We start from the raw sequence: 26496 nt of genomic DNA on the forward strand, positions 1-26496 counted from the left end.
TTTCTGGAATATTTTAAGCAAAATCCAGATATCATGTATTCTTCAATCGTCTCTGATGAGTACATGGGAAATAAATTGTTTGAGACTTGCATATCTGAGAACTTATGTTTATTCTACCTTTACACTTGATTGCTAATTTAACTGAGTATAATTCTAGGCTAGGACATTTTTCATTCACAATTTTGAAGGAATTATTCTATTGTCTTCTAACTTCCAGTGTTATTTACAATGTTAATTGTTAATGTTCAAAGCAATGTGATTCCTAATCCTTTGTATATAACCCTTTTTCCTTGTGGGAAGTTTGTGGGCTCTTCTCACTTTCAGTGTTAAGAAGCACAATGATGTACCCCGATGTGTGTCTATTTTCATTCACTAGGTCGGGCCTTCAGGCTGCTCACTAGTCAGTAAATTCACATCCTTTCATTCTGAGAATATTGCTTTTTTTTTTTTTTTAAGGAATAATTCCTTCTCTGTTTTGTTTTTTCTCCATTCTCCCTTCCTGGAATTTCCGTTTTTCAGATATTGAATCTTCTGATCTCATCCTCTAATTCTTCTTTTCCTATTCTATTTCCCATCCGTTTTGCTCTTTGCTTTGATTTTGGGAAAATTTCCTCAACTCTGTCTTCCCATCCTTCTAATACAGTTTTCTCAAGACCTCATTATTGTCCTCTGAATTTTTTGTAGTACTATGTTCTTGTTTCATAATTCATTATCATCTCTTATGTATCTAAGGATATTAATGAGAAGTATGGCAGTCTTTCACTACATAGTGTTTCCTTTTATCTATTTATGTTGTTTAAAAAAATTTTTTTAGTTATTAATGGACCTTTATTTTATTTATTTATATGTGGTGCTGAGAATCAAACCTAGTGCCTCACACATGCTAGGCAAGTGCTCTACCACTGAGCCACAAACCCAAGCCCTTTTTTTTGTTTTTGTTTTTATCTTTCATTTTGGAGATTTTTCTCAAGTGTCCAGCAATTCTTAACTGTTGACTCATTTTTACTACATCTTCACTCTTTTTTATTAAGATTTTATTTATTTTTTTTTAAGATTTTATTTTTTAAAAAAATTTGTTCTTTCTAGATATGCATGACAGTAGAGTGTATTTTGACATATTACACATGCATAGAATAAGTGTAACTTGTTCCAATTAGGATCCCATTATTGTGGTTGTATATGATGTGGAGTTGCATTGGTCGTGTATTATATATAAGGATAGGAAAAGTATGTCTGATTCATTCTACTGTTTTTTCTATTCCCATCCTCTCTCCCCTTCATTCCCTTTGTGTAGCCCAGTGAACTTCTAATCCCCTCTCTTGTAAGTTAGTATCTACATATCAGAGAGAACATCTTGCTTTTGGTTTTTGGGGACTGGCTTATTTCACTTAGCCTATTCTTCAGTTCCATACATTTACTGGCAAATGCTATAATTTCATTCTTCTTTATGGCTGGGTAATATTTCTATATCTTCACTCTTGAAGGATATTTTTGCTAGATTTGGAATTCTTGGTTGTCTGGTCTTTTCTTTCAGCACTTGAAGATATGGCTGTGCTATCATCTAACCCCCACAGATTCTGATGAGAAATCTGTCACTGTTCCCCTAAATGTTGTTATGTAGTTTTTTCCTTTCTGCTTTCAATAATTTTTTTCTTCTGCTTTCAATATTTTTCTTTTTTTTCTTTTTGGTACTCGGGATTGAACTCAGGGGCACTCAACCACTGAGCCACATCCCCAGCCCTATTTTGTATTTTATTTAGAGACAAGATCTCACTGAGTTGCTTAGTACCTCCCTGTTGCTGAGGCTGGCTTTGAACTCGTGATCCTCCTGCCTCAGCCTTCCAAGCTGCTGGGATTATAGGCGTGCCCCAGTGCACTCTGCTCAGTATTTTTCTTTATATTGATGTTTAGCAGTTTGATTATAATGTGTCTGGGCATGCTTCTCTTTGAGTTTATCCTGCTTAGGGTTCACTGCATGAATTACTTTCTCCTCTCCCTCAGGGGTTCTGAGGAAGTGAACATTAGATCTTTGGGCGTTTTCCCATAGATCCCTGCAATTGTGTTCAATATTTTAAAAAAATATTTTTCTCTCTGTTCTTCAGGTTGGATGATTTTTATTTCTCTTCTGATTCAGTGACTCCATTATCTCAATTCTGCTGATGAACTCATTCAGTGAATTTTAAAATTTCAGGTACTGCATTTTTTAAGTTATATAATTTCCATTAAAAATAATCTGTTTCTCTGTCAATGACTCCTATCTTTGCATTATTCAATTTCAAGAGTGTTCACCTTTACCTTGTGGATGATGGGTAAAATAGTGACTTTAAACTCTGATCATTCCAACAGCTGGGTCATTTCAGAGTTGGCATCTGTTCATTATTATTTTCCCTTGAGAATTTTTCAGCTTTTCCTGATTGTCTTGTTGAGTAATTTTAGACTGGATCTTGAACTTTATAGTATTATCCTGTGAGAATCTGGGCCCTTTAAAAATCCTCTGGAGCATGTTGACTTTTTGTTTATTTGTATGGTTTAGTCAGCAATGAACGTGGGTAGGTTCAGACTGCAGGTTCCAACTCACCTTCCATGGGAGGCAGTTCTGTTGTCAGTTCAGTTTCAAAGTATTTGCTGTGTTATTTAGATCTGCCCCTCAAGGGCACCAGTCAAAACCGCACGCTGATGAGCCATGGTTAATGTCTTTATTAGTCTCAAAACCTTGCTGTATTTCTCTGCGTGTGTTCTATACTTGCAGGGCTTGGCAGTAGCCCAGGATTTGTTTTGTTTCATATGCAGAATTAGGGGGTTTCTCTTTCTTTGTCCACAATGGGATTTCCCTATATCCTTTGGCTCACAGGGGCCTGTGTCTGTGGGTATCTGGCCAGAATGATGGGACTCCCTCAGTTTCAGCTTCCTGCTCATCACACAAATCCACATGGCTGTCCTCTGGGTGAAGAGTGAGAGAAAGACCAGGTTCTCCTCTGCTCTCTTCAGCTCAAAGGATCCCCTTTCCCTTTGTTTTGGCCAGAATGTGGGCTTTTCTTGGTGCATTTGCTGCACACTGCTCTGATTTGGCCTGTCCTTGTGATCAGAGGTAGGGAGAGAAAGGAGAAGGGAGAGAGCATGGCATAGTGATGCACGCCTGTAATCCCAGCAGCTCTGGAGGATGAGGCAGGAGGATCGTGAGTTCAAAGCCAGTCTCAGCAATTTAGTGAGACCCTAAGCAACTCAGCAAGACCCTGTGTGTAAATAAAATATAAAAAAAGGGCAGAGGTGGAGGCTGGGGTTGTGGCTCCGTGGTAGAGCACTTACCTAGCACGTGTGAGGCACTGGGTTTGATCCTCAGCACTACATAAAAACAAATAAATAAAATAAAGGTATTGTGTTTATATACAACTAAAAAATATTGTTTCAAAAAAGGGCTGGGGGTGTGATTTGGTGGTTAAGCACCCCTAGGTTCAATCCCTGGTACAAAGAAAGGAAAAAAAGGAGAGAGAGACTGACTAACTCCCACCATCATTGTTATTAAGTCTCAAGATCCCTTTCCAATTTCCCTACTATTTACTTTTACCAAAATCCCTGGGTAACTGCTTTTGTAATGTGTCCAGTGACTCCAGCTGTCATCGTGGGAGATAAAGACTACTCCATCTTGGCTGGCATTGGGAATTGACTCATTTTAAAAGTTCTGGACTACTAAGTCATTTGGAAGCTCTGAGCTTGTGGGTGGAGTTTGGTGACCTTTACTGTAGGGTGATCTGAGTGGACTCTGAAATTGGAAACACTCCGGGTTCAGTGTCTTCAATCTTTACTTTGTGACTGGGCAGATTCGCCACAGAAAGAGCTTCCCCTCTTCTGCACAGGGGGAGGAGGCCTGGTGATCTACTGCTGGAGGCCCCGTGGGTGTGACAGTGGGGCTCTCAGTCTCCAGCATGCCTGTTATCATAGTGCTCCTATTTTCAGTATGAGTCCCCTGCCTTAACTGGACCCGGTGTCCCCCAAAATAAAGATATTTCGTATTGGCTCTCATTCGACCCCTCAAATGACATGGAGTGAGTATTCTCAGGTTCCATAGATTACATGTCACTCTTTCCTTGGTTTTTCTGCTTCTAATGCTTTATTGCTGTCTCTTCATTAATGTGCCTGCTTTGAAAGATTCCTGTGTTGCTGTTTTCATGAATCTTGGTGTTTGTGAATGTCTGTAAGCAACCCGGAGGCCCAGCACTGCTGCAGGCAGCTGGTCAGTGTTCCTGTGATGTTCACCAGGCTGCCCTTTCCTTCTACAGGTTTGCTGTAGAAGTGATTTTTTTTTTTTTTGCACCATGGTTTTATAATATTTAATGACAGGAAAGCTTTTTTTTAACAGGATAGTCACATTGACTCAGAATTCTAGGGTTCGATGTGATGAGAAAATTGAATCATTTCTATGGCCCTGGCACAGATGTCTTTCATGTGTGTCATGTACAAATCTCCATGTTTTATTTCCATCCTGTTAAGTACATTTTGAAAAGATCTTTTGAAAATTCAAGGACTATATTTAGGAGAGAGGAAAAGTTTCAGGCTGTTGGGGATTAAAACAAACAAACTAAACAGATCAGGAAATTGATCTCCCTTCTAAGGAATATCAAAACATTCATCTTAGGCTTAAAAAAATCCTTAACCTATGGCTATCAATAGCAAATACATGTCTCAAGGAAGAATTAACTGGGGCATCCCAATGATGGAACCAATTACATTTAGAAGCAGCTGGGGAGTTGATTTGCTCGTTACTGGGGTCAGCTCTGTTTTCACAAATTTCAACATAGCAGAGCTAGCTGCATTTCAATGACTAAAGTTTATTTTTTTAAAACAATAATTGCTATGATGAGAAACACGTGTTATAAATGGGCTAGTAAAATAAACACAGGCCGAGAGACGGGGAGCCTGGTGGTTGAATCCTGGCTCTACACTTCCTAGACATGGGACCCTGAGGAAGTTGCTGATCCTCCCGAGCCCAAACTTCCTTTGTTGGAAATCCACTCAGACACTACCTCACCTGATTCACAGATCAGATTTAGTAACATTTGCATAATACTCAGAACATGATAGGTATTTGGAGAGAAGCAGTGGCAGCATCACGTAAATTTCCGTTGGCTCTTGTTTCTCCTTTTGGTTACACAAAGAAGACAAGAAAGTAAGCCTAGAGTTTGTCTTTGATAAAAGGTACCATAAGGGAACGAATTCTTTGTGACTTGGGCTAAGAATCACAAATAATGAACACAATTGGCTCCCTCCACAGCCTCTCAAAACCACTCCAGTTGGGAACTTGCATGCTTCGTGGAGAGACAGCAGTCACAGATGGAGAAGAGACCAATGAACCATTGTTCCTGGGGGCTCTTCTATTTATACAGCGGAGGTTGGTGGAGATTTGTAAGCTGTACCCACATTCTCTCAACCAGACCATCTGAGACCAATGTATGCCTAAGGAGGACCTCTGTTTTATTTATTTATTTTTTCCATCAACTATTTTGTAGACCAGGTGATAGATTTTTTTTTCCTTATTCTGTTTAAAAGTGTATTTTTATCCTTCCTATTTTTGAGGACATACTAAATGTTCTTTAACCAAAATACCAAGAGAAGGAATGAGAGAGGGAAAGAGGGATATAGAGTATGCAGAGGGGGAGGCACTTGGACTAGAAACACCCAGAGAGCAATTAGTAGGCTTTCACATGAACATATATAGAGATCTATACTCAATAATTAGTAGACATATATTCCTCTCAAGAATGCATGAGACTTTTTACAAAAATTGACCACATATGTACTACACATAGAGCAAATCTGAACAAAAATTAAGGAATCAATATCATATAGACTGAGTTCTCTGACCATGATGAAATAGTTAGAAATCAGGGGAAAAAAAGATACTTTTTAAAAGATCTTGGACATTTAAGAATCTCCTACATAGTAAAATGTCTTCCTATTATAATTGACTGAAATAAAAAAACATAGTTGGAAAAAATATATAAACTGAATGATAATGAAACATGTCACTTGTCAAAACTCAGGAAATGAACTGACACAGGGATTTAGGATAAAGACAGATGTACTGAGTCTGAAAGGAAATGCCCACGAATCACTGAGATGCAAAAAGCACAGCTGTAAATTTTGGGTGGCATGCCACTGGGCCCAGCCCTTGTGAAATGAGGAAAATGCGCTGGTGTGAAATGATGTAGCTCCACCCTGCCCCCTCCTCTTTCCAGCCGCCAACACCTGCTCCCTACAAATAGTAACACCCCATACCAAAAGATTGCTCTCTGCCCCTGGAGATAGCCTGCTTTACCCCAAAGTCACCTCTCTTTTAAGATAGCCCGCATTCTTCCTTGAATATGTATCTGTTTTCTAAATAAACCTCTGTCTGTGCCTTTGACTGGAGCATGCTCAAGTTCTTTTCCATCACGTATGCAAGAACCCTGCTGGTCCTGAGTCAAGTTCCCCCTTTATCTGGGAACTCCTCAGACCCTTCTTCAGAGACATCTCTTCTCCTGTAACACCACTAGAATTGTACTTTAAAGAAAAATTGGAGGCATAAATTCTTACATTAGAAAAGGGAAAAGACTGAGAGTTGATGAGGGAAGTATCCAATTTAAATAAGAAAAAGAATGGTAGAAAATACTCACTAGTATTCTAGTTGTTTTCTTACTATAGAGAGAATGCATTTATAAAAGAAAGAAACAACAACAAAACAAAGTCATTCTTCCGCTGTGATGTTGCTGGGTAGTCACAGAAAACTATGTCCTTACCTTCCAATTTCATTCAGCTCAGTATAAGCGGAATCAAAATTTTCCTTCCAAGAAATGGTGGCACCATCCGCGGCCGCATCTTTGGGAGAGAATCCATTCATGACATTGAGGTATCACATGAGAATAAAGAAAAGGTCAACAGAAGCGCTCCAGCATAACTCTGAGGCAATTCTCATGACTAAATATGGAGGCTACCTCAGTGGGAAAATGCCACAATTCTTTGCAATGTTATTTTGAAAATATCCCAGGGGAAACCGACATGACAGACTCCCTCCGTCATCCACTTAATCAACCGGAAAAACTCGGGACAATCAGAAATGTAGCTTGTGGATGTCTTCAATAGGAATGTGGTAGAAAACATAAAAATGGAGAGAGGAAAACCCGGTGAAGGCCTGGAAAGGTCAGTGAGAGCCAGAGCTCTGGGGGGAGGTGGAGAGAGACTAGGTGGGGGAGCTTGGAGGTCAGGGAAGAGAAAAGGAAAGGAGTGTGTCCAAGGCCTTCTGCAAACTTCTCTGCCTCACCCACTGTCCTCAGGCCTTCATGAGCTTAGCCAGTGTACCGAATGATTTAACTCAACCCACAACACATGCCTGGGCTGATTCTTACAGCTTCACCTGCATAATGTGCTAATTTCCTGCTAATTATTCATACACACTTGCATGCACACAAGCCAATGTGTATTTGTCTGCTGGAATCTGCTCCAAATTAGCAAAACATGAATGTCAGTGGGCACTGAGGGCCAGGCTGAGTTAGTGGCTTGGCAGAAGAGGAGCCAAGTTAGTCAGTCACCTCAGGCTGCCCACAGCACAACCTGTCCAAGGCAGAAGGGAGTTTACCCATATTGAATGCTGAGGACACCAAGACCCAAGGCCAAGGTTTCCTAGCAAGTCCCAGGTCTCTGGGAACAAGTCAAGGATGCTGGGAGAGAACTGACGGGGCAGGGGTGGGGGTGTTGGACAGATTTCCAGATTCAGATAGGGAGGGTATAGCCCAAGGCCTTTGGGGGACTCTAAACTTCCCTTAACCCAAAGAGCTACAGGTCTGTCGTTGCCTTTAAGTACAGTGACACCCTCTACTCTCTCCTGTGCCAACACACACAGATCACCTCCCTGCACTGTCTGAAATTTCTTCAGGCTGCAAGTTTCTTTTTTTAAAATGTTCCTGGGAGGGCTGGGGATATAGCTCAGTTGGTAGAGTGCTTGCCTTGCAAGCACAAGGCCCTGGGTTCAATCCCCAGCACCGCAAAAAAAAAAAAAAAAAAAAAAAAAAAAAAAAATGTTCCTGGGACCAAAGTAGGTAGACTAAGTAAATATTATTGTAAAATATTCATGTTTGCCTACTCATATACATCTTTGGTGATTTCTAAATCAATCTACATAAAATATATTCATGTTGCAAAAAGAAATTACAGGAGGGTGTGGTGGGCCAGGTACCAAACATTCACTTTGTAGTGAAATCCTCCAACCAGATTACTTTTCGTTTCCTACTTTAAGTTGGCACATGGGACTGTCCCTGGCACTGTGAGAAATGCTTTAGCCTGGCAGAATATCCAGGGGAGAGCAGGCTTTGTATTCTTCTCTCAGAAGAGGACCAGATAGCACCCCTGTGACTCATGACCCCGTCCCTCTCTGTTCCTGGAAACCTACCTGGTCCTGCAGGGAGCCTGGCCAGCCCAGGTTAGCAAGGGTAGCAGCTAACCTCTGCCCGAGATCCTTAGTTGCACCTCATGGAAACACTTCATTAATCCTCTAAATGGTTGCCTGACTGGAGCTGCCAAGCAGCTTTGGGTCACCCCTTTTAAGAGGCCTGATATGCCAGTGAGTAGCCAGTGTGTCTGGGACAGTGGGTCTGGTGTTGGCCTCCACTACACAGGGGTCCTGGGCCTGGTGGGACTTACCATACTCCGGAAGTCGGACGAACTCCGAGGGTTCACTGGGAAGACTGATTCCCCAGGGGTTGCTGGCACTGACCCTGAACTGATAGGGACACCCAGGACTGAGGTCTTCGATGACAAGGTAAGTGTCCAAGGTTGAAGCTACTGACTGCTGCCAGACCTGGGAACCTAGTGCACATTTTCCAAGGAGAGGGAAAGACACAAAGCCCAAGTCACATTGTTTCAAAGACCTTCAACAAAGAAAGGAAAATGGGCATATTCAACTCAAGGGACAGTCCTGGTCACCATTCCAGGCTCTGAAAGCCTGTGGGTGGCAGTTTCACCATTCCAGACTCTGAAAGCCTGTGGGTGGCAGTTTTGGGTACAATGTCTTAAATTATCAGATAAATGTGCATGATTATTTCTGTCCCTTCTCAAATGTGTAAGTGGAGAATGAGGAGGCACAGAGAATACTGACTTCACAGAGGAACACGTGGTCAGTGCTTAATTAAACTGGAAGAAAATATTATAAATCAGGAGCAAAATGAGGGCAGAGTTTCTGAAAGAGGAGAAAGCTCAGGTTCAGGACCTGAAGGACCTCCGAAGAGGAAGCCAAGACAGGAGAAGAGCAGGGTGGCGCACCTTCCTCCCGGTACTCCACGGTGTAACCCGAAATGGTGCAATTCCCTGTGCTGGCCGGGGGCAACCAGCGGAGAATCACAGAGGTGCAGCTCCTCTCCTGGGCAATGGGGCGGTTGGGGGCTGCTGGAACCCCTGCGGAGACAGAAGGACCCAGAGTTGCTTCTACAGAGTTTGGCATTTCACACCAAGGTGGAGTGGTACTAAGGAAACGTGACTTGTTTCCAATGTTTCCTGTGACCTTCTCCACCAAGTAGCATACCTGGTTCCAGGCCCAAGGGAGACCTGGGAGATGTCCTTTGCTGTCTGACGTTCTTTCTCAGGCCAAATACTGCACACTGGGGATGAAGCTTTTTCTGGAACTATGTGGGAGGCTATGGTAGGGCATAGGCAGCTCTTAGCAAAGATGCTCTGGTTCCCTTCCCATTGGCTAGAACTCCCAGGTCTCAGGGAGCCTTTGTCACGTTCATTTAAAATGTTTGACTAACACAAATTCATAGAGACAGAAAGTAGAATGGCGGTGGCCAGGGCTGTTGCGGGGAAGAACTGGAGCTCCCATTTAATGCAGAGAAGGAAGTTTCAGGCAAAAAGAGTTCTGGGGGTAGATGGCGGTGAGGACAAAGATGTGAATGCACTTCATGCCACCGAACTGTGTGAACGTGGTTAAGACAGCAAGTTTTGTGTTGTGCTTTACTACAATTAATACATGCTTTAAAAATAGTATATACATAGCACATATAAAGCTATATAGAGAGAAAAGAAAGAGACTGTACCTTGCACCTTAACTGTGGCAGATGTGGATGCAGTCCCATGATCATTCGTTGCTATGCAGGTATAAATCCCACTGTCCTGGGGCATCAGATTGCAGATCTTCAGGGTGATTTCCCCAGAATCACTAGGGGCACCAAAGGGACATTCTTCAGACTTCAGTAATGAGACAGTTGACTGATGGGTAGAATCTCATAAGGTTGGTACATGGTGTGCTGACCTGAGAATCCATAGGCCTAAGGTCCAGACCTGTTCTGGGACCTTCCTACATACCTTGGAGGACCAATTTGCCTCTATACCCCATTTCCTTATATGAAAATCTCTGGCCAGGTCTATCTCCCAAATTTATTGTGAGGGATAAAATAAGGAATGAAATAAAAAATTAGAACACGGTTTGACATACTTAAAGTCTGGCTGAACTCAGTGGTGCACACCTGTAATCCCAGCAATGTGGGAGGCCAGGGCAGGAGGATGGCAAGTTCAAGGCTGGCCTCAGAAATTTAGTGAGACCCTCAGCAAGTTAGTAAGACCCTGTCTTAAATAAAAAATAAAGAGACTTGGGATGCATAATAGGCGGGGTGCGGGGGAGGGTGGAGGAGTAGATGTTCACCAGATTGGATGGGGGGGAGTAGGGGGGAAGTGAGGGGGGATGGGAATGGAAAAGACAGTAGAATGACACAGACATCACTTTCCTATGTTCATAAATGAATACATGACCAGTGAAACTCCACATCATGTGCAACCACAAGAATGGAAGTTATAATCCATGTATGTATGATATGTCAAAATACATTCTACTGTCATGCATAACTAAAAATAACAAATTAAAAAAAATGTAAAAAACTTGTTTTTTAAAAAATAAAAGACTTTGGATATAGCTTTGGTAAAGCACTCCTGGGTTCAACCCTTAGTACCAAGGAAAAAAAAGAAAGAAAGACATAAAGTCCCATACAATTACCTGTCTTAATATATAATAATTAGTATTATATATGTCCACTGACAACTTTGTTCTAAAATAACTGCAGTCTCACAGATCAATAATGAATGGTATAAGAAAATGGAAATACTAAATAATGAAAATGTTGAAATATTTAAAATCCTACCTGTGGGACCCTCAAAATAAATGAATTAATAAAGGATAAATTCTTCCACCTAAAAGATAACTCTTCTTCACTGAACTCCAGTAGGGGTTAGAACACCCCAAGGGAAGAAGCTTGAAAGGGTCAAATCAGAAACCAAGTGAGTCCCACTCCCTCCCCCTGGGTTGGGACATCCTGGGTTCTTCATGATCCTCATGGAACACCGACTCTTACGAAGCTCCTTGAGCCTATGGGAGTGGGGAGTCTGCTGGCAATACTCAGGAACGATGCTCTTTTTCCATTTCACATGCACACAAATTAAGTCAAAGAATGAAAGTTTCTTGATTCTAGGTGTTCCTTCTGTTAGTGGTTCTTAAGCTGTTAGGACTTTCTCTTGTCCACTGTAAGCAGCAGTACACAACAAAGCTCATAACTAATAGAATGAACGGGAGGGAGCAACTAGGTTTTGACTGACAAAACACGAGCTTGTGTGTAGAAGCAGGTTTGTGGCTTTTCTATTATGCATTTTGGGTTGAGTCATATTTTTTTCCTTCTTATAAAATTTTTCTTAGGCAAAGAATAAACTACATCACTGTTTCAAAGCATCCTGAAGGCACAAAACCCATAAGGATGTCCAAATTTGAAGACCACATTCCTAGTACAGGTCTGAATTGTCTATCACTTCTGACCCAGAGATTCCCCTGGGGATTCTTAGGGCAGATCCTCTAATAGCATGACTATTAGATCCTCTAATAGCATGACTCCAAGGCAGGAACTGCAGAAGCATTTTAAATGTATGGTGCATGCTTGGCCTGCAATGTGGGTTTGCTTTTCTGTAGTTGTTAAATGTGGGTCTAGAGCACAGTCTTTCCAAGTGGTTCTGGTTGGCCCCAGGGGTGACTATATGCTAGAGCTGCCTCAGAGGCTCAGGCTGAGAGGCAGGGGCAGTGGGCAGCAGCGCCAGCCTGAACACTTGCAGCATCCACTGCTCTGTTGTGTGGGGCGGAGCTACCTGAAGGTTTTGACTCAATCTCTCCTAATCACGGCCAAGTATTTGATCTAGAAGAGTTTCTGCAGCAGCTCTTCTCTTGGAGAGACTAGTAACCGGAACGGAAGCTGCATCCTGTTTCAGCCTCTGGGTGCTTCCCTAAGGTGTCAAGGTTGGGGCCATCCACTTACCAGGAGGAGACAGTATATGTGGCCGAGCTGTTGTCAGTGTCGAGGATGTTCTGGTCGGGACCCTTCCAGGTGATGGTGGGTTTCGGCCGCCCACAGACTTTGCACTGGAGCATCACTGTGTCCCCCAGCAAACAGGTCACATCCACTAAGGGCACAAGGAACTCTGGTGCCACTGTGATCAAAACAACATACATTCACATAATTCACAACAAACTTAGAATAAAACAGGCATTTTTAAGCACAGTACTCTCATCTACATTCACATTGTATAACAATTCAAATAACTTTCAGCCTAACTCTGCTGAGTCACCTGTGTTCCTTTAAAGAGTATTTTAAGTAAATACTTGTGCAAAGTTAGGAAACATATAAAAACAAAAAGTGGGGAGCTCCATGATGTCATCATTCAGAGGTAATAGTTGTGAATAGTCTGTTATATATTCTTTTAGGCTTTAAATAATTTTTTTACCAAAATTTCTTGCATATTTCTTATTGCAAGTTGCAGGTGTTTTTCACTTAATCGTTTATCGTAATTTTTTTTCCCTTGAATTCAGAAGTATGTCACCATTGCTTAAAGTCTAACTTTTTGTGGGAGCTACAGCCCCAAAACTTTTTATTTTTTATTTTGAGACAGGGTCTCACTAAGTTGCTGTGGTTGACCTCAAACTTGAAATCCCCCTTCCTCAGCTTCCCAAATTACTGGAATTATAGGCATGTGCCACCATACCCAGCTGGGTCTCTACCTTAATGCTAAATGTCCCATAATTAATTTGACTAATCCTCACATTCTCAATTCTCATACTCATTTTTTTAACTCACCTTCTTGGATGAAATTTGGATTTAAGATCTGAAAAACACAAAGAAATAGAAAATTGCTTGAATCCTAAATTACTGAGAGAGAACAAGAGATTTTTACTCTTGGAAGTTAAAAACAAAGTTACTATTTAGGGAGATGCAGCCTGGAGCCCAGCCTGTCCCTTGCTACGAGGTACTGCTGTCACAGTTCCAGACCCCTCCTCAACAATGAGGGCACTTAGGCTACTCTCCGGGTAATTGGGTTGGCCGGGGAGGTTTATGGCCAGTTGGAACTTGGCTTGCTGTCCCCTCCCCAGTGGCCCTCCTCCTTTCAGTATTTGTTCAGGCAATCAAGGCACCGATTCTTCCAGCAAAGTTTTAAAAACAGAGTACTTGAGACCTATGAAGCTGCACAGGTCACTGAAATGAACTCACCCAGTGATTTCCTTCCAAATGTCCTCCCTCCATCTCTCCCAATCTCCAAGCAGGGGGAACTTCCCTTCAAGCAGCTAAACGCAGCTATTCTCTGGTTAAAGGGAACAAGAGAGGCCCAGTCTACCTATCCTGTCCCAGAACAGCCTCTTACAGCACAGGTCTCCGTAGGGCAACCTGAAAACCACCGACCTAACCCTTATGGCCCTTTGCAATGCTTGGGTGAGCAAATGGAGACAAGGCCCACTAAGTGACTTGCCTGGTCCCAAGTTGGAGGAGAAACTGAAGGAGCTCCTGGTGCACACTGAGTCGCCTGCCTAGGGTAACATGATCTTCCGCAGAAGGGAGAATGTTCTAGCTGACTAGCCATTCTGGAAAGTTACCCCTTCTTGAGAGGATGGTGGCTTTGACCACCCAACCCCATCTTTTGTGTTACCTCTAACCACGCAAGTGCAAGTCCAGGTCATAATGCCTGGTGTGGTGAAAAAGCACTGGCTTTGGAGTCCAAGAGGCTGGGTCACTTGTCTCATTTCATGTGGTCGTATGCTCCTAACTTAACACTGATTAGCTTCCATTTCTTTTACTATAAAGTGAGGATGAATAACACCTGGTGCAATGTTATCACAAAAATTAAATGAAATCATGTATATTAAGTGCTTAGCACAATGCTTGGCCAATAACAAATGCTCTACCTGTTCAAATAAAGATCAACTAATTCTTTTTTAAAATTTTTATTTGTTCTTTATAGTTATACATGACAGTATAATGTCTTTTGACATAGTATACATATACAAAGTATAACTTCCCATTCTTGTGGTTGTACATGATGTGAAGTTACACTGGTTGTGTACTCACATATGAACACAGGAAAGTGATGTTGGATTCATTCTACTATCTTTCCTATTCCCATCCTCCCTCCCTTTCCTTCATTCCTCTTTGTCTAATCCAATGGACTTCTATTCTCCCCTCCCCCCATTATTTTATGTTTGCAACCACATATCAAAGAGAATATTTGGCCTTTGGTTTTTTGGGATTGGCTTATTTCACTTAGCATGATAGTCTCCAGTTCCATCCATTTACCAGCAAATGTCATAATTTCATTCTTCTTTATGGTGGAGCAATATTCCAATGTGTATATGTACCACATTGTTTTTATCCATTCATCTGTTGAAGGGTACCTATGTTGGTTCCATAGCTAAGCTATTGTCAGTTGAGCTGCTATAAACATTGAAATGACCGTTTCACTTACAGTATGCAGTTTTTAAGTCCTCTGGGTATTTACTGAGGAGTGGGATAACTGGGTCAAGTGGTTGTTCCATTCCAAGTTTTCTGAGGAATCTCCATACTGCTTTCCACAGTGGTTGTGCCAATTTGCATTCCCACCAGCAATGTATGAGGGTATCTTTTTCCCCACATCCTCGCCAACATTTATGGTTACTTGTATTCTTGATAATTGCCATTCTGACTTGAGTGAGATGAAATCTCAGTGTAGTTTTAATTTACATTTCTCTAATTGCTAGAGATGTTGAACATTTTCTCATACATTTGTTGACCATTTATATTTCTTCTTCTGTGAAGTATCTGTTCAGTTCCTTTGCCCATTTATTGATTGGGTTATCTGTGTGTGTGTGTGTGTGTGTGTGTGTGTGTGTGAAGTTTTTTGAGTTCTTTATATATCTTGGAAATTAATGCTCTATCTGAGGTGCAGGTGGCAAAGATTTTCTCCTATTCTGTAGACTCTCAAGATCAACTAATTCTTAGTATCCTCTTTCTGCTAAGATAAAATGGCTTATCTCTAAGAGTTTACTTTCGAGAATTCTTTCCTAAATAATGAAGCCCCCAAATTCATGTACCTTCCAGAAGAGCCCAAGTGGGGCTTCACACTTATCTCTCTATATCTGTCCCCGCTTTATGTGAACATCCCGGTTTCTCTGTGTTCTTCCCTTACAGTGCACTGTAGTCTCAAAAGGCCCAGACTTCCTTTAAAAAATTGGTTCTCAATCCCTGAACAGAGAAGCTTGAAAAACAGAAAAAGACCAATGTCTGGGCCTCATGCCAAGAGATTCTGTCTTAATTGGTGTCAAGTGGGGCCTAGACATCTGGAGTTTTGACAGATCCTTCAGCAACTTTCAAATGAATCAACATGCAGCCTAATTGAGTTCCCCTCTATCCGAGAAACTGATCTCTGAAAAATCAAATTCCAGTCCCCTAAGCTTTCATGCGCTGCGGTGGGAATGCATGTTGGGGGCATTTTAGTAAAAGCTATTGCTCTTCTCCGGGCCATGGTGGGGGGAGGGGTGTAGAAGATTGCCCCAGTTGAGCAATTAAACGACCAGTAAATGTGGTAAGCGGCACCACGGACACCTGCAGGGAGTGCTGGAGAGGCCATACATTTATCAACCTGGCTTAGGTAATCATATTCAGGTCAGTCATTTGATGGCAAAGAAAAGGAGGCTAAGAATGTTTTTCTTTCTTTATTTTTCTTTTCCCCACCTGCACCCTCTGTTCTGGGGATTGAACTCAGGGTGCTCCACCAATGAGCTACATCCCCAGTCTTTTTTCTTTTTTCATTTCCAGTCTTTTTTTATTCTGAGACAGGGTCTCATGAAATTGCTGAGGCTGGCCTTGAACTTGTGATTGTCCTGCCTCAGCCTGCAGAGCAGCAGATTTATAGGTGTGTGCCACCATATCCAGAATATTTTCTAAATGTTAACAGTGGTTATCTCAGGTTGGGGGATTCATGGTGGCAATCAAAAAATATTGATTGATTGGGGGCTGTGTCACATGCCTGTAATTACAGTTACTCAGGAGGTTGAGGCAGAGAAATCACAAGTTTGAGGTCAGTTTCACCAACTTAGGACTGAGGCTGTAGCTCAGTGGAAGTGCCCCTGAGCTCAATCTCCAGTGTATTTTATGTACACACACACACATACACACAGACACACACACACACATATATGTATGCACATATATACATATATTTATATTTATACATGTATGTATGTGTTTGTGTGTATATACATACAAACACACACACACACACACACTGAGCTCATATTGACTGTTCTGCTCTATGACCTGTATATAGTTTTGCAGAAATAAATAGTAAGACACAGACCCAGCTCTCAGGATTTATAAAACATTATCTGAATTTTGGGTCACTTTTTTCCCCTTTCCTTTCTTACCTGGACTTTCCAAATATTCTGTAATCAACATATTTCACCTTTGTAATTAAAAAAAAAAATTTTTTTTTTTGTAGTTGTAGATGAATGGAATGCCCTTATTTTATTTGGATTGAACCCAGCACCTCAAACATGCTAGGCAAGTGCTCTGCCACTGGGCTACAGTCTCTGTCCCACCTTCATAAAATTTTTAAAGGGAAAAAAAGGTGAAGTTTTTCCTGTTAGACTGTAAATTCCTCAAGGGCAGGAGTCAGGATCTGCCACACACTAGGCATTTAATACATGTTGGTGGATGGATAGTTGACCTTTGACCTCACCTCTGTTCTCCCAAGAATTTAGGACTGGTTCATAAATAAAATCTCAAAATAGGACCAAAAGTTATATAAAATAATTAGCTCTGGGTAAATAATAAAATTTGACTACAGCCTGTTTTCAAGTGCAGATGGAATGCAAATTTTTGGAAAATGATTAAAAAATATTTAATCCATCACCTCTGAGGGAGGCTCTTAGCAGAGTGTGGACTCTGGGATCAGACAGAGCACAGGATCCAGACACAAGGCCAGACACACTTCCTGTCTTGGACAATAGTTTAAGCAACTTGGGCCTCAGTTTTGTCTGGAAATTGGGGATAATGCCAACCTGGAAAGGTTGTTTGACATAAGGACTCAATTTGTTTGATGAAGAGTTACTGAGCTGCTGGGCACAATGGCACACGCCTGTAATCCCAGCAGCTCTGCAGGCTGAGGCAGGAGGATCATGAGTTCAAAGCCAGCCTCAGCAATTTAGTGAGACCCTAAGCGACTCAGCAAGACGCTGTCTCTAAATAAAATACAAAACAGGGCTGGGGATGTGGTTCAGTGGTTAGGCGCCCCTGGGTTCAATCCCTGGTACAAAAAAAAAAAAGAGCTACTGAACTGAGCCTTGATTAGGTAGTGGTACCAGGCAAGGACTGACACACTTCCTTCAGCAGCCAACCGTCTACTGCTACTGCGGAGGATGGAATTAAATGACATTTGCATTTGATGTAGTGCCTGCCTGATGGCTGTGAATGACCAGCGTTTAACAAATGCAGAGCTCTAAACTCTCCCCCACCCCACCCCTACTCAATAATAAGGACTCTAGGGTAGAAACAACTTGAGAGGTTTAGCAACTCTGTTTAGTGACCTGTATTTCCCATCAGGATGGGGATCCATAGGGAGCAAGCCATTGAGTCCAAATGACAAATAACAGGTTCATAAATCTTACCTCTCTCTCCTTTTTTTATTTTTTAAATTTTTGTGTGGTACTGAGGATCGAACCCAGGGCCTTCCTGCATGCCAGGCAAGCGCTCTACCATTGAACTACACTTCCACCCACTGTTACAAAATTTTAGGTAGAGCTCCAAAAACCTGGACTGGTAGGTTTTTAACTTCTTTAAAAAAAAAACACCCCACCAGTGACTCTGAAGACTGGCAGGAGGATTCCAAGTTCAAAGCTAGCCTGGGAAACTTAGTGAGACCCTGTAAAGAGGACTGGGGACGTAGCTCAGTGGTAGAACACCCTTCAGTTCAATCCCCAGTACCAAAACCCAAAACAAACACCTCCCTCCAAAAAAAACACCCCCAAACTTCTGCTTAAAGAATTTGTCTTATTCCTTTTCCTCATCACATATAATCGCAACTGTGCTGTGTATAGTATTAAAAACACACATGGTTTACGATGCTGAGATTCCAGGCTGCGGGGGTGGAGAATAGAAGTAATTTGGACTAGACAGGGGTGTGAAGGGAGTGAGGGGTCACAGGGGTAGGAATGATAGTAGAATGAATCAGACACTATTGCCCTATGTGCCCATATGATTATGTGACCTGTGTAACTCTACATCAGGTACAACCAGATGAATGAGAAGTTATTCCATGTATGTATGATGTGTCAAAATGCATTCTACTGTCACGTATAACTAATTGCTACAAATTAAAAAGATTTTAAAAAGCAGCAAATATTCGTAGTTTGGGTATAGACATTAGTGGAGGTGCTGGGGAGATAGGTTTAACTACAGATTCTTCATCAGGAAGGGACTTGTGAAAGTCATCAGTCTTCGTTCCTTTGCCTCTGGGCTGGCCCAGGGAAGGCGAGTCAACTTAGCACAGAGTGTTGCCGGTAATGGTAATAATGTCACTGATTTGTGTGGCATTATGTAGTTGGCATAAACTACTCACAAGTGCCTTTGTTTGCTTCTCTAAAACCCTGCACGAAGTGTAGTCAGTGTAATGTTTCCCCATTTCCCAAATGAGACAGGAAAGTGAAGTGTAAGGTGCTAGGGAGTGTCAGAGGGCTAGGCGTGAGAGCCCACAGCTCCTTCCATGGCAGTTCAGTGCAGCAGAGTGGCTTGGGGAAAGCCTAGTGGAAGTCTGTCACTGATGTCAGAGGCTACCTGCTTAGCTTTGCTCCCTGCCTCACTAACTCACCTATTTCCACTCCTCCTTGTTAAACTCCCCCAGCAAGGTCAAAGAACTTGGGCAATATCCATGCTATTTTTTTTTCCTTTTGCAGTATTGGGGATTGAACCCAGGGTTACCAATGTGCTACATCCCCAGTGCTTTTCTAAATATTTTTTGAGACAGGGTCTTGCTAAGTTGCTGAGTCTGGCCTTGAACTTGTGATCCTCCTGCCTCAGCCTCCCAAGTCACGGGGATTACAAGTGTGTACCACCATGCATAGTCACTAGTGTATTTTCTGATTTTGACTCTGGATTATGCGACAGAAGATTCTTTCCTCATTTTTCCTCTTTGAAGCAAATCGGAGTATGGCCTAGAGAGGGTTATGGCACCCTTCTCCTGCGGTGTCCAAATTACCTATGTTGTCTAGGGCTCTCTATAGGCTACAAGGCCCATGAGGGCAGGGACCATCATGGTTTAGTTCACTATTATTGCTTCCAAGTCTAACACAAAACCTGCCACGTAAGTAATTTATATTTGTCAAATCAATGAAAATTTAAAGTGGTGGGATTCTAATTTGGGGGAGGAAAGCTGAAAAAATGTCTTGCTATGAATTTGGAATGTTTTCCCATCTTCTTGAATTGGGAATGTGACTTTCCCAGGAATCCTATTGGTCAATGTCTGAGATCCAGCCAAGAGTAATCGTCCTTGTCTGTGCATTTCATACTTCTTCGGTTCTGGTCATGAGCTGCCATGTCTCATAACATCTTACCTGTATTGTACTTGGCCTACCAGATTTGTGCAGCCTTGGAAGACAGTAACCCTTTCACATATGCTATGTACCATCAGTACCATCAGTCACAGTGTTTCACACAGCATCTTTCACTTAGCAGAAGATTGAGTATTCGTTGATTCAAATTAACTGAGGTCAATTAACAAATGGATCTCCTAGCCACCTTGTTTAGTGACCATTGCTGGTGTGCATAGGGACCTGAGGTGCTAACTATAAGCCTCACACTTTTTTTTTTTTTTTTCAAACATCACAAACATTTATTATGTACAATGACAGTTCCCCATGACACTTCTCTTGCCCCCAAACTGTTAATGGTTTGGTGCATATTCCCCTGGCTTCTAACCCATTTTTATTAATAATTACATTTATAAAAATAGAGTCATCCAATAACTGCTATTCTCTTCTGTTTGTACTTAGCAATATATAGATATCTTTCTATGGTAGCATAATTTTTTTTTTTTTTTTTTTGGCAGTGTCCTGGAGATCAAACCCAGGGCCTCACACACACAAGGCAAGCACTCTACCACTTAGCCATATCCCCAGTCCTCAAAAATTTTAACAAATTGTGCTAAAATACAAATATCATAAAATTTACCATCTTAACCATTTTTAAGGACACATTTCTTGAAATGGAATGTTTTCCTTCCTTAGAAACAGGTGAAGAGTCAATGTAAAATGGTAACTAGGAAGGGGTAGTGAGTTGAAATCTGAACTAGAAGCGATTGTGGAGGGAACATGATGTTGTTCATATAAATAAATGCATGCTGTCTGTCCAGGAAATGCAGCGGAAAATGCTGGGCCTAGTCCAAGAGGAGGCGGCAGGCACAGACTGGGAGAGGACTACTCAGGAACCTGGTTTTATTTGAACAGCAGAGGGCGACAGGTGGTAAGGCTTCCTCTGAGACTGGAAATAAGAACCACCAATGTTCTTCCTTCGGGAGAGAAATCCAATCATTTTGACTTTTCTTCAAAATGGAATAGCAGCAAGGCAAGAGGAAATGTTGCAGGTAAAAATCAACCAGCACTGAGTAATATAAACTGAGGCCATCTTGAGTCTATTTTTCTTGCTAGTCAATGTCCAAGGGTGAGTGGGAAATTCCATCTGGAAAATCAGTTGTTAACTGATTCCAGGAGAGAAATAACCTGACCCCATTTCTGCCAAATCCTTTGTCACCCAGTCACAAAATAGAGTTCAAAACTACAGAGTGACAATGCTGAAGAAACAAAAATGGTCCAAAGAAACTCAAACCAAATGCCCTAAACCAACTCAGTTGCAGAACCAAAACCTCCTATTCCCTGTTTCATGTGAATCTGTGCAGAGCAGGAAAAAAGGAATTTTAGATAAGATTTGGCAACAAAATTAAAAAAAAAAAAAAAAAAAAAACCCACTTTCTGAGCTGGGGATGTAGCTCAGTGGTAGAGCACATGCTTAGGACGAGCAAAAACCTGGGTTCAATCCCCAGCAGGGCAAAGATATAAAATAAAAATTTCTCAACATATAGGTAAGAATTCTGATTTGGAGATTTAACCCTTCACAATTTCAACCTGGCCAAACCCTCACGAGGGTGAGGATGGGGCGTGGTGACCTCTTTTCCAAAGGCAGGTTCCAACAGCAACTTCTCCTGGGTCAAGAATACCTCGTAATCTCATTAATGTACAGCATAAATGAGGGGGGTCAGGCCTTGAGATTAGGGTGAAGGTCTGCAGGACCCATGGCTGAGGGCAGGCTGGCATGAGAAACCAATTCAGACATTTCCACCATGCAGCTGAACTTCCTTTCTTGGCTGCCATGGCTGAACTCAGAGTCACTGGGAAAGGGCGTGCATGAGGCCCAGTAATCACCCCAACAGTCGAGGGATTAAAGAAGTGGTTGAGGAAGAAATTCTCCTCCTGCAAGTAGATGTTCAAGAAGGTAGGGCCCAAGCCTTGGAGTGCAGCTTCCTCCTATCCCAGGCCGGGTCGGGGACTCAACACACCATGGCAAGACCTGCGGTTGTATGACCTTGACCCTCTGAACCTTTGTCCTCTAGGTAAGAAATGCCACCCTACTTACTTCACAGGGTGCATGTAAGAAATAGAGAACATAACAGATGTGGACACGCAGTGGATGGGTCTAGGAGAGGGAAAGGCCAGTGCAGCTAGACTCCCTCCCTCCAGGCTGCATGGAAATCGGTCTACACAGAGTCTGAGCAAAGCTGGGCAGGAAGAGAGTCTCCAAGCCAAATCCATCAGATGGATTACAAAGAAAATATTTTGTCAAAATGAGAGGAATGCAATGCTTCACTTTTCCTCCAAAGGGTTCTTTTTGTTTAAAAATTCTTTAAATGAAATACAGAAACAGGCATCGGTGGAAACACTCTGGCAAGGCCAGGAGGTGGGTCACCTGATGAGGGGTGTAAAATTTTCCTTCAATCTGTCTGGCCAGGTTATTTTGAATCTCTGAATCTAGGACAAGGAGGCCAGAGCAGCTGATGTGGGAGTGACAGGTTGGCTCTTTGTAAAGGAAGGCACTAGTAATTATGGATTTGGCAAAAAAGGGCCAGCACTGCCCACCACGCCCTCCCTACAGCTGGGAGTGGATACTCCTGTTGGGTCTCAGGAGGAAATCTGCCCAGGTCATTCTTGCTATAGTCCCTGAAAATGCCAAGGCACAGGGTTTTCTAGCCCCTCTTCTGTTGAGACCCATGTGCTCTGGAGCAAAGTCCTTTGGTGCCACACCTTACATCTGCAGTGTTCAAAGGGCTGCGTGTATTGTATACTTTGGACTGTGCAGCTGCGCACAGAGAAACTCAAGGTTCAGGGAGGCTAGCTGGCCTGAGCTCACAGCACTGGCAGTATCCACACCAGCATCCAAATTTTCTGACTAGTGTTCCAGGGCCATTCGATGTGATCCTGTCTTTGTGTGATTTTCATTTAAATCATACTTCAGCCTTGGAAAGTCAGGCCTGGCAGAAATGATATTTCCCTTTGTTGAGTTGGAAAACTGAATTACACATCCTCATAGAAATATGGGCACTAAAAGGTAGGTCTTCTCATCCACCAGGATCTGTGGTTTAGCTTAAAAGACACCTGGAGATGGGGTGTTCCAGGCTGCTGCAGGATGGTGAGGTAGAGGGCGAGGGGCGCAATGACCAGGGAAAACTAGAAGCTGCCTCAGGCACCTTCTAGGTTTATTTTCTTTCTTTTCTTCTTTTTCTTTTTAAAATTTGCAGTACTGGGGATTGAACCACTGAACTATATTCCCAGTCCTTTTTGTCATGAGAAAAGCATCTGGCGAGGTTGCTGAGGCTGGTCTTGAACTTGCAATCCTCCTGCCTCAGCCTCCCAAGATGCTGGGATTACAGGTGTGTATCAGCACACCTAGCCACCTTCTGTTTTCCAACAGAAAGTTGTAACTTCCTGTGCCTCAGTTCATCCCCATCTTTTTTTTAAAGTGACAGGACTGGGGAAACAGAGGGGAGGAGGGAGCTAATATTTAGTGGGCACTGGTATGTTTGGGATGATGAAGTTTTGGAAATGGATGGATGTACATTGTGAAGGCACTTAATGCCACTGGACTATTCACTTACCAATGGTTGAAATGATCAACTTTATGTTGTGTATATTTTACAAAAGTAAAAAATAAAAGAAGAGGATGGAGTTAACTAAAAGTGTCTAAGGTTCTGCAGACTCTGAAAATCTGCTTCTTACTCTGACTGGAAATTTCCTCCAAAATTAGTTTCAACTTCCAAATGCTTTTTCCTGTTCATCTTCCAGAGCCCTTTTCAAGATCCCTACCCTGTTCTTAATTCCTGAGCTAAATATCTGGCAGCTGGCATGGGGCCTGGGGTAATGTTGGCACTTGTTCTGTGTCATGGATGAGGTTGTCAACATACTGAAAGTCTGGGGCAGAGATGGAGTCTTCTTGGAATTCTGAAAATCTCTTATTCTGATGGATTGAGCTTCTCTGTTAAAAGTGGTATTAGGGTTTTTAAAAAATGAATATGCAAGTATTTAATTAGTTTTGGTGTAAAAGCTGGGTTGAGAATCCACATCCTCACAGACAAAGGCCCAAGCCAGGGTGGTTGACCCTGGCCTTCAACCCCACTGTGCAGGTGGCAGTGCCAGGGTTGAGAAGTTAGGTGTAAAAATGCGAGAACTGACAGTCCTCAGAAAAGCTTTCCGTGGTGTATGGATGTGGGGACAACCTGCCTCACCTGGGACCTAAGGGAAACTCAGTACAGCACAGAAAGGATTCGGGTTTCTTAAGGATGGTCAATGGCCGTGTGAGAGCAGATACTGACCAGGGCACTCAAGTCTTGGCTCTAGCCTCGAGTGTCAACAGACATGACGGCAGGACTGAGAAGCTGGCAGGAAGGTTTGTGCTTCCTCACCCAGGAAATGGCAATCGATAGTCCAACCAGTACTGGGAAAAAATGAACTAACTTGTTCCCAAGATAGTCTAGTGTTTGAGTCCCACTCTGATTGGACTCTTCTTCTATGTAGAAACATTTCTGTCATATGTAATGCCTCAAAGTTTAATCAGTGCACGGAAAAGGTCTAGGGACAGATGCTCATCATTTTAAGATCAGTTCTCAACAAGGTGTGGGCACAGAAGGACAGGGGCCAGACCACCAGGAAACCACATAGGCCTAGAGCCAACCTTGCAGTGGCTGATGGTGTGGCCTGTAGGGCTGCGAGCCGTGCTGGGCTTGAGGATATCCACAAGCTGTCTCTGTCAGGGAAGGAAGAGGAGGTAGAGCGGAGCTAATAGCATCTCTTTCCATTTCAGGGTGTTCGTTGTCAATCAGATTCCTAAGATTCGACAGGCTTTATTTCCCTCTTAATTAGCTTTCAAGGATGTGCCTATTATCTTCTCCAAACACTGTGGTGGTTAGAGACATATGCCAGCCCTGGGGTGGCAGGCACCCAGTGGGTAAGCAAAACCTCCCAGGGAACTGCCCTTTGAAGGGACCCTTCAGTCCACCATTTGAGAGAAAGTAAAGAATGCTTTGGTGACATCATTCCCATGGAGGCAGGAGGTGAGCCTGTACACAGCTGGGACTGGAAGGAACATGCTGAAACCAGGTCAAGGGCAAGTCAGTCAGCAGGGCAGGACTTCACATTTGGAGATCTGGCACTGAGCAAATGCATGGGTGCCCAGTGCCAGGTTGTCATCCATGGTCCCAGGAACGGAGGAGGCTGTAGTTCAGCTCACTAAGAGCACAGGACCTGCTTCCAGAGCCAACAATGACTGCAGCATCAAGTTCAGGAGACAAGGGTGAGGTCAGGTGCCAGTCTGGCTCTGGGAATGAGGTCCAAGTGATCGATCGAGCAGCAAAAAGCCTTCAAGAGGTGGCCTGCCCACCTGTATTCCAAGTTGGTTTTTAGTATGTCCCTTTGGTCATTTTTTCATCCTCCATGTTTGTTGCCATAAAGTTCCACTTACATATTCCTTGAGAAATTTTCAAGTCATGATGAACAGGTTATCTTCTCACATCTGATTTGTTATTTGTATCTGAAAATACCAAACTAGTAGAGCCACAATGCTTGCTTTTCCTCTGCCTGCTTATGCGACCAGAGTTAATTTCAAGAGGGCAACATATTCAGAAGAACACTGAAGTTTAGGAGGGTCCATATGGAATGTGCCAGGGCCACAAGCATGCCTACTACAGCAACCTTGCATTAACTAGGTGTTTGCAGCTTCCCATCACATGCCCCTTAAGGGTTTGGGTTAACTGAAATTTCTCCCTAAAAGAAACTGTGTGCCTTGAATATTGTATTTGGAAACTTTTTTTTGGACATGCATCAACACAATTTTTGGCTTTTCTCTCTTCCACATGTACACAATAATGTCTTTGCTTATGCACCCGGCAGCACCTCCAAGGGACCCATCTCACTAAGCTCTCAAAAGGGCTACCAACCTTGATGAATAAGAACCTTAAAAACATCAATCGGTAAGGCAGCACTCAGGTATGCATGTGTACACCTAGGCACTTTTTCTCAAGATGTAGAAAGAGCATCTGATTACATGGGTAAACTTTTTCAGTGGGTGCTACTCACCTGGTCCCACAGCCCTCTGCCCACCTCTTCCTTCAGAGCTGGGCAAGGTCCCAAATTGCCCTCTGGAACACAGATACCTGGCTTCCCCCACTCCCCCTCGCTAGCCCTCCCCACATGGTGCTATCTTTGATGCATACCAGCAACACCTGGCCTGGAGATCAAGTGCTATTGGCATCTACCAGCTGACAGTTGCATAACCCACAGATGTTCATGCCTATCCTATAAAATGCAAGGGAAGCATGGCCAGAATTTTCCCTCAGCTTCCTTATTCTCTAAGAAACATTTAGGCTACAATGGCCACACCCACTTCCTCCCACAGTGGAGCACTGTACTGACCACACCTGCTGGATTTAGCTCTGTGGCATACCCACATCCACAGGGGACTACTTTATCCTGGAAGAACTCCGATTTTCCACCACTTGCCTCTGGCCCATTTCAATGCAGTTGGTTTCTTCCACAGCTGCTTTTATCCATCTCAGGCCTTATGGGCTCTCCTGGTTTTGGGGGGTTGTCATAGTATGGCAGACTTC

The 26496-nt window shown here is 42.8% G+C and overlaps 1 protein-coding gene across 6 annotated transcripts in view; it reads right to left on the bottom strand.

Annotated features, from left to right (window-relative positions):
* Kalrn (kalirin RhoGEF kinase) overlaps window positions 1-26496 on the bottom strand; it is a 636539-nt gene that overhangs the window by 12848 nt on the left and 597195 nt on the right. For all 6 annotated transcript variants that reach the window (XM_047563083.1, XM_047563086.1, XM_047563085.1 and 3 more), the window contains 6 exons: window positions 13128-13155; window positions 12312-12483; window positions 10059-10180; window positions 9289-9420; window positions 8671-8835; window positions 6774-6852 (listed from right to left, as the gene is read on the bottom strand). In XM_047563083.1, the coding sequence (XP_047419039.1) occupies window positions 6774-6852; window positions 8671-8835; window positions 9289-9420; window positions 10059-10180; window positions 12312-12483; window positions 13128-13155 (698 nt within the window). The remainder of the gene's footprint in view (window positions 1-6773; window positions 6853-8670; window positions 8836-9288; window positions 9421-10058; window positions 10181-12311; window positions 12484-13127; window positions 13156-26496) is intronic.

Source organism: Sciurus carolinensis, chromosome 9 (genome assembly GCF_902686445.1).
Source record: "Sciurus carolinensis chromosome 9, mSciCar1.2, whole genome shotgun sequence".
Lineage (NCBI taxonomy): Eukaryota > Metazoa > Chordata > Mammalia > Rodentia > Sciuridae > Sciurus > Sciurus carolinensis.